Source organism: Tupaia chinensis, unplaced genomic scaffold, assembly GCF_000334495.1.
Source record: "Tupaia chinensis unplaced genomic scaffold, TupChi_1.0 Scaffold000116_1, whole genome shotgun sequence".
In the NCBI taxonomy this organism is placed as follows: Eukaryota; Metazoa; Chordata; class Mammalia; order Scandentia; family Tupaiidae; genus Tupaia; species Tupaia belangeri.
In genome coordinates, this window is record NW_006159580.1 from 537868 (window position 1) to 546658 (window position 8791).

Below are 8791 nucleotides of genomic sequence, written 5' to 3' on the forward strand. Positions count from 1 at the left end.
AAGCGTCGAGGCGGTTGTCCCCGCACGGCGGCTGTCAGTGGGTGCACAGCCACTACTCCTGCCTGGGCTGAACTCCCGATGGTGAGGATGGGGGTGGAGGGTGCTGTGCTTTGGAAAGAGGGAAAGGGAAAAGCACAGAACCTTTAGACGGTCCCTGAGAAGCAGCTCTCCTGGCTTAGAGCACCTCGGAGTGGGCGGCGTGAGCTCTGCACCACCAGCCAGCACTCGCCATGCCTGTGGTACGACCGTCCCACAGCACAGGCCGAGGGGCCCGCATTCCCACCACCCAAACGCGCACCCCTGCTACACTTCTCCCATCCCCAGCCCCTCCTGGCTCCCAGGAGTGGCGCCAGGAAAGCCTCACACCCCCACTGGACTCCACCTGGCCACGGGAGGGATGCACAAATGCTAGTCCATGGCAGGACCGAGTGCTCTGCTCCCCACCTGGCTGCTGAGGTTCAGGGGTGACACCAGCCCTGCTTCCCACCATGGCCTGGCCTTCCTCAACCAACCTCTCGGGCAAGCTGCTGCCAGGAGCCCTACAGCTTGGAGTGGGGGGACTTGTAATCTGGCAAGGTGGGGCCCCTCGTGCTCACAGCTGTTCTGTGGCTTGCACGCCCAGGTGGTCCCCATCCCGGGCTGCTGTTGGCACCTGGCAAGGCCGCCCTCTGTGTGTTCAGCAGCACTCGAGGAGACCTGCTGAGGCGGGACGAGTGGGAAGCGCAGGGTTTAGAAGCAGCCCCCACTGTGACTGTCAGGGAAGGTGTCCTGAACTCAAAGCTGAGGACTGTGGGCCACCTCCAAGTCAACTCCCAGGCCCTCAGAAATGGCAGGATGGTAGATGTGAACGTGACTCAGGAGCCCCGTGGTAAGTTCAAATCCCAGCCCCGCTAGCGTTCCTGAGGTAAGAGCCAGTGCCCTGGGCTCAGACCTCAGCTCTGCTCCTCAGAGGCTCGGTTTCGTCCTCTCTGAAACGGGGACAGCAATATCCAAGAGAGCCACGGTGGGGACTAGGGGAGTTCTGTGGAGAAAGCCCTGGGAACTTTCCGGAGTCGTCTTCTAAGGACTGGCTGCCAGGAGGCTGCTTATTCGAAAGCCACGATTCTGTAGCTTCCTGGCTGTGCCCCACCCAGGTAGGGGACTAGGCCTCTTTCTTCTGGTTGGTCTCCTCTGCCCAACCGTCCCAGAGACCCAGAGCGGAGGGTCTCTGCGCATGAGGCCAGGGGGGCTCCTCCAGCTGGAGCTACGCCCCTTATCTCTCCACAGACCGTGGTCACGCGGGCAGATGCGGGACACCCCCACAGACAGCTGCCATGCGGGTGGAGGGGCAGGGAGAGGCGGGTCTGGCGAGTGTGGGAACATATGCATCCCACGGGGCCCACGTACACTGGGGACACTGATGTGGGAGACTGTGGGCGTACTTTCCAGAGATGACAATGCTTTGTCTTTCTGGCTGACTAGCTGGCCTTAGGGTCTGTCCCACACTACCCAGAAGTAATGAGAGAAGGCGCCCCGTTCTGAATGGAGGCCAGGCTGAGGGTCCCACCACCTGCTCTCCTTGTCAGGCTTCCACCAGGAGTCCTGCTCGGTGCCCCTCAGGTCGGGGTGGGGGACGCTGGACTTGCCCACCGCGCTGCCCGCCTGCACCGTGCCCTCACCTGCCAGCCCAGAGCGGGTCATCCCACCATCCCCGGGAAATGCACTTGCTCACCTGAGGGGCCCTTCAGGGCCGCGCCTGCCTCTGAATGCCCTCTCGAGCCACACCCTGCCTGGCCTGCCCACCGGACCTCAGGGACACCTCCCAAGGGCCCACCTCCACCAGGAGGGAGGGAGCAAGCCAGCACTGATAAGCCCCACTAAACGCCACGCCAGCCAGTGCTGTCTTTACGTCCGTCACGTCTGTATCACTCACCACCACCCTGGAAGACAGCAATTATGTCACTGGGAGGAAACTGAGGCTCGGTGAGTTAAGGGACCCGCCCAAGGTCACCTGCCTATCACATGACAGGACCTGAAGCTACACTGACCTGCCAGCAAAGACTGTAACAGTCACGCCTTCCCACTGTGTGCCTACTGTGGCCAGGCACTCCCCTGGGCACTTCACATCCATTAGCCTCATGGGGACCTCCATGCAACCCTTCGGAGGGTCTTACCCCACCTTATGGGTGAGAAAACTGAGGCTCGGAGGTGAAGTAGCTTACTGACGAAGGCTGTGAAGGGCCCGCCAACTGGCTGGGCCGTGGCACGCAGGTTCTGGCTGAGCAGCGGGCTAGACGCTGCTAGGAGGTGCTTTAGATCAGACTACCGTGCAAACCAGTGCACTGTGAGCTAAGCAGGCTAGCCCGTGGTGCGGGTGGGCCTCACCCAGTGGGCGAAGGCCTTACCAGAAAGAGCCCACACTCGCACCCCTGAGGTGGGGACGGTCTCCGGGCTAGAAACGTGACAACAGCCTCCCTGTGCTCTAGCCTGCGAAATGGTCTGGCCACCCCCACACCCGTGAGCCGATCCCTTAAAATATGTCTCCGTCTAGACGCACACGCGCACACGCTCACTGCTGCTCACCCAAACGTGACGATGAACAAGGAGACACGGGCAATGCTGAGGATGACACCGCGTCATCATCCCAATGTTTGCACTGAGTGTAAACACTCGCCCGGTCGCCCCGAGTGAAGTACTGCTCTCACCATCTTTGATTGTAAGGTTAGCAAACAGACACTATTGACCTTGTCCACATAATTTACGTGAGTGAGCACCCTATCTGGTCTCCTTCCCTGGAAGTATGCTGTTGTCACAACTGTGAGGGTGGCCGAGGGGACAGCAGGGTCTGTTTACTTTGCTGGCAGAGCTGGAGGCAAACAGGCAACCTTTCACTTCCGAAGACAGGGAACTGCCTGCAGGACTCTGGGGCAGCCTCCTTACTTCCGCTGTGCCGTCTGCCTGGGCTGCGGGCTCCTGGGGCAGGCGCTCAGCCACTGAATGGGCTTCACCATGGAACGGGCAGCCCCTGGCCCCGCGCCTGGCCCAGCCTAGATCCTTGCTTAGAGGAGGCGTCAAGGCCAGGAGGAAGAACAGTACCCTCCTTTTTTCTTAGGTGTGATTGGGAAGGATGTCACTGAAGCATAAGGGGATAACAGGAGTAAAGTGTGACAACAGCTGTAGTAGTCCCACCTCCACTGAGCTGGGAGACCCTGGGCAAGTGAGGTCCTTGCATACTGGCCAGACTGCCCTGCTGCCTCCTGGGGATGGGGAGGAGAGCTAGGCCGGTGCTGAGCTTGGTACAGAGGTGCACCGGGAGTTAGCACAGAGCTGTGGGGTCGGGGGTGAGGCCGGTGTGGCCGGCCGGCTGCTCCCAGGCTCCAGGCCCACGTGCATGGGCTGCAGAGGAGACTCGAGGAGCAGGGCGGGGAGCCAGCAGGTGCTGTGGGTCAGGGTCCTCCGCTCAGGTCTCACTGGTGGGCAGGACACAGCCTCCAAGGTGAGGAGGGGAGGCAGCTGGGTCACATGTGTGCGGTGGGAGTCCCAGACCCAGAGGCTGGAGAACACGCCACAGACACACATGTGCATGTCCCAAATCCCAAAACAAGGGAGATGAAGAAGGAACTGCCGTGTGACCACTCCTAACGGGGTTGTGCTTTTTCGTCTGTCTTCCTCTCTCTGGTGCACACACACACATGCCAGCAGAAAAAAAAAAAAAAAAACCAGTGAGGAGACAGACCCTGAGAGAGAGGACACCGGGGAGAGCCGCAGTTCACGGCAGGCCTGGGGTTCCCGAGCTGGCTGTGAGTTCTGAAACCCTACTGTCCTCAAGGCAGGATGAGGCTCTCTCTCCAGGGTCCCTGCCTTTATAATGCCAGAGGGCGTGCACCTAAGGGAGGAGGAGGAGGAGGACGGAGGAGAGAGGGCCGGAGGGGAGGGAGGGTGCATGCTCACCAGAGAGAAGAAAAGAGAGAACGCACCCTCTGTGGGAAACGGTCAAGCCACAAACCCTTCTCCCCCACTTGTCCGTTCTGTCAGGATTTGGGACACACGCACACACATCTGGCATGTTTCTTAAGCCACTGGGTCTGAGACTTGAACCACAGGGTCAGCCATGTGAGATCCGGCTGCCTTAACGACCATGCCATGGAATCGACGATGTGAGTGTTCTCCACATCATGGCAGTAGTGCCAGCTCACCGAGGGAGACACACACGGGGGCGCGGCGCCTCGGCACCAGCCCCGCCTCCTTCGGTGCATACTTTCCTAGCACCTCCTGTGGTATGCGGGGCAGCCTTTTTTTTAAAAAAGAGATTTTGCTATAGGGCACATGCACTCACCAGAGAGACAGAAACAGAAAGTGGGAAATCATCCCCCAGAGGATGGCCACGCTGCTATCCCTTCTCCATTCTCCCCTCGGCATTTTGGGCATGCATGCACACACGCCCAGCTTGAGTTTTAAGCCACCAGGCCCAGGACCTGAACTGCAGTTGCCCAGCGCGCCCCAAAATAACTGTTACACCATCGTCTGGTCCTTTTTTTTTTTTCTTTTTAAAAGGTTTTTGCCATAGGAGCAAAAACTTGCCACAGGGCTCCTGAGTACGTGTGCTCACTAGAGACAGAGAGAAGGAAACTGAGAAATCACCTCCTTGGGAGAATGGCCAAGCTGTAATTCCTTCTCTTCCATTATCTTCTCGGGATTTTGAACATGCATGCACACACACTTGGCACGACTTTCAAGCCACTGGGTCTGGGACTTGAACCATGGCTGGCCATGTGGGAATCTAGTACCTTCACCACCACACCACTGCTGGCCCTGGTACATGAGGCTTTATTTTTTTGAGAGATATTTTTGCTATAGGGCACATGTGTTCACTAGAGAGACAGAGAGACAGAAAGGGAGAATCACCCCCAGGAGGGATGGCCACACCACAATCCCTTCTCCATTCTCCTCTCGGGGTCTTGGGCACGCACGCACACGCACCTGACATGAGGGTTAAGCCACTGGGTCCAGGACTCAAAACTGTGGTCGGCCATGTGGGAGTCCAGCAACATAACCATTACACCATCTGCTGGTCCCTACAAAGCTTTTTAAGTCATGGTCCCCACAATTTGTCACGAACTTATTTATTTAGTAAACACAGAAGTACCTCGTCTTTGTTCTTCTTTTTCTATATTCCTTATTCATGATGGAGCACGCGTGCACATACATGAGACACACAGAGAGAGGACAGAAGAGGGGAGAGAGAGGAGCACCGCCTAGAGTCTGGCCACACAAATCCCCTTCCTCCAGCCACCTCAGCAGACCTTGGGCACGCAGGCGAATGCCTGGCATGTTTCGGGCGGACCGAGCCAGGATGTGGAACTGCCTTTGCTGTGTAGGATCTGACTTCCCTCGAGAGGAGTGTTACCGCAGTCCTCTGGCAACTGCAGAGTACTCTACCACAGGCCCCACCATGTTTACGTAACCAGTGCCCCACAGATGGCGCCGTCAGGGTTTCCGCTCTCACGAGCAGGGCGGCCGGCAGTGTGGGGCTGTAAAGTCGAGCACGCCGAGCCGGTGTTTACACAGACACGTTCCTAGAAGTAGAACTGCGGGGTAAAGGAATGCACACTAAGCCGCCATGCTGCCCCGCTGCCCCGCCACCCTCAGTGGCTGGAGGGCCAGTGCTCACCCATCGGCCAACAAGGACTGCAAGGTCCCTGGTGCCAACCTGACAGGCTAATGACATCCCATCTGAAAATGCCTCTGGCCAGCTGTGGTGACGCAGCAGCAATGCAACATTCTGTGAAGCTGAAGCCACGTGGGAAGGTCACAGGTTCGTGTCCCAAGGTCTCCCTGTACCTGTGATCCTGGCTGGCTGAGGGTGAACTGTGGCATGAGGGCCTGGGATGGGGGGGCCTGTCACTGTCTCTCTCTCAAAGAAAATGTCTTCTCTGATCATTAGTCAGGCTGAACACGGCTCATGTCCTAGCCATCTGTAGCCGCCCTGTGAGCTACCTTGCCAGTTTCCTTTTTTCTCTCTTTGGGGGGAGAGGTTTTTGCTATAGGGCACGTGCACTCACCAGGAAGAGAGACAGACAGAGAGAAACCACCCCCCTGGGGGGGAGGATGGCCATGCCGCAATCCCTTCTCCTCCATCCTCCTCTTGGGATCTTGGGTATGCACGCACACGTGCCCGGCGTGCATTTGAGCCACCGGGTCTGGGACTCGAACCATGGTCGACTACATGGGAGTCCAGTGACATAGCCATTACGCTAACTGCTGGTCCCTGTTTCCATTTTTTTGTTAGGCGGCTTATCTCGTAGAATTTGTGGGGACTTACGACTGTGACACACAGTGATTACATTAAACCGTTCCCCTCCTGTTTCGATTATTGAACAAGAGGCCTATTCATCCCCACTCCATCCGTTTACTGGTAAACAGAACCTATTACCTACCACCTGATATGCAGCTTGGTGTGAGTGGCTGGGCGAGTTCTGCCCCGGACATTTCCCTGTGCCAAGTCCCACCAACAAAGTTGCCTGAGATGCCATCCCCGGCCTGCCCCGCCTGTCTCTGTGTGTGGACAGCAGTGTAACACGGGCACGTGGCACTGGTCCCAACAATGGGTTCAGGAAGCCCTGGGAGAGGACCCTGCTCTGGGGAATTCCATCTGCCTGGGCCCAGGTGCCCAGGGGGCCAAGTGGTGAGGTTGCAGGCCTCGTGGCCTGTTCTCCCCCTCCATTCTCCCTTGGTGTCCTCGTGACATCCCTCGCTAGCTCGTGGTCCTCTGTGACCTCCCTCTGCCCTAGTGCTCCTCGCCTTTCTCAAACTCAGGAGTGTAGGTGAGCTACCACTCCTGCTTAGCAGCCCCTCTCTTGAGAAAGATGGTCTCTGGAGTCCACCAGCCACTCCCACAATTAGGAGAGGGTCACTCTGGGGGTGGGGATACCGTCTCTTTGGCCCCAAAGTCCCTCTAAGCTAACTCTGGTCACTCCCAGGAGAGCACTAATGGAGGGCTCTCCCCTCACCCTAGCCCACCTTGTGCCCCGAGAAAGAAGACTCGCTTTGCAGGTTCAACGCAGTGTGGCTCAAGAATTCAGGCCCCTTTCAGCTGTAGGCCCAGGCGGGAGCCTGCCCCATCTCTGCAGCCCCTGCCCTGCCTGAACTTGGACACCAGCTGTCTTCTGCCCCATGCAGACACCGGGGTCCAGAATCCATGTGGGTGGGCAGGCCTGCTGCTCCTGCGGTGGGCCAGGTCTTCAGCTGGAGCCAGCAGTGCCGTCGGGGTGTCTGTCCTGGCAGCACGTCCTCTCACTACCCTGAGGCCCCTTGGAGGGGAGAGTGAGGATCAGCTGGAGGGGCTGGCCCTGTGGCTCTCAGCTAAGGAGTGAGTCAGGGAAGTCGGAGAGAAACTGGTCGATGGAGTGGGGAGCAGGCAGTGGGAGGGCGTGGCATCAGCTGCAGGGAAGGCCAGGGGCCGAGGGGTGGGTTCTGGGTGCCCTGGCAGGTGGATGTAATGTAACGACAGTGAAGACGACGATGAACGGCACAGGGATGAGAGATAAAGGGCCAACACTGCTGCTGACGGCGGACACAGGGAGGACCAAGTGAGACGAGAGAAGCCAGACGTGAGGCTGGATAAAAGCAGTATTAGTTACAGCCGTTCGTTCTAACTGCCTGCGCGTATGCCTAACTACACTGGAGCTTAATGACGATGCACGTGGCTAGCGGCAGAGCGAGCGAGCTGTGTGCGACCGACCCTAACAGTGGCAGGTACACCGTTCTTCCAGTGGCGGTCCATGCAGGTTGTCCCAGCTGCCTGGTGCAGTGGTGGGGATGACGAGGAGGATGATGACAATGACAACACAGATCACAGATGCCCACTCACGCAGCTCCATCTCCCACCCCATCGGTCTTACAGAGAGAAGTGGCGTGACCAGCCCGAGGGTCCAGCAGGTAAGCAGCAGTGCAGAGGTGTGACCCCAGATCCCGGCCACGCTGCACCCCATGTGATGCTGTTGGCAGAGGGTCGGGACCCCCCTCACCTGTGTAGCTGCTGGAGGGAAGTGGGTGCTCTGGTCCCCCGTTGAGCTCTGGGGATCCTTCAGCCTCGGCCACTTCCTCCTTCTCCTCCTCTTCCCGGACCTCAGGGGTCTCCTCCTGTGGCTGCTCCATGGCTGATCTCCCCTCGGCACCACGCCTGCAGGCCCGGTCATAGCTCTGGCATCATCTGGGTCTGGGCGCAGACGGACCTCTACAGGGCAGAGCCCGTCGGCCTGGGCGGAGAGGAAGGTGGGAGGGTGGGCAGTGACCGGGGGGGCAGTTCTGCGCTCTCCTCCCACAGTTCGGTCCCTGTGCTTCTAGCCCACGGTCCCCCCTCCTCGCACAAGTCACCTGCCCTCTCGCCCTTGCCCACCTGGCTCCTGTGGCAGGTTTGTGGGGTTCAGGACAGTCTGTATTAACCACTGTGCCCCCTTTCCTCGTTTCCTCTCCTACATCCTGCCCTGAGTCTCCAGGAGGCACGACGGAATGACTCCGAGCCGACTGCACCTCACTTCCCAGCTGGCACTCAGGCCCGAATGTCCCCCAGCACCGCTCTTAGTGCTCAGGTGTAGGAAGGCAGAAGCCCCTGCTCGGCTTGGCTCACTGAGCTGGCAGACCTGCGACGAGACCCTCAGCAGCAGAGCCGTCAGGCAAGTGAGACGCGCTCTGTCCCGGGATCTTTCCAAGGCCGTCCGACTCTCACCAAGTATCATCCCCAAATACCACAGTGGGGGTGGTGAGAGCACAGGCTACTGTGGGAGAGCGCCCCCACAGGGGAGAGGAGGGC

At 58.9% G+C, this 8791-nt stretch overlaps 1 protein-coding gene across 2 annotated transcripts in view; it reads right to left on the bottom strand.

The window, feature by feature from the left end:
• PPARD (peroxisome proliferator activated receptor delta) overlaps window positions 1-8791 on the bottom strand; it is a 90584-nt gene that overhangs the window by 6350 nt on the left and 75443 nt on the right. For both annotated transcript variants that reach the window (XM_006144185.2, XM_027770201.1), the window contains one exon: window positions 8007-8237. In XM_006144185.2, the coding sequence (XP_006144247.1) occupies window positions 8007-8136 (130 nt within the window). In that variant the 5' untranslated portion in view covers window positions 8137-8237. The remainder of the gene's footprint in view (window positions 1-8006; window positions 8238-8791) is intronic.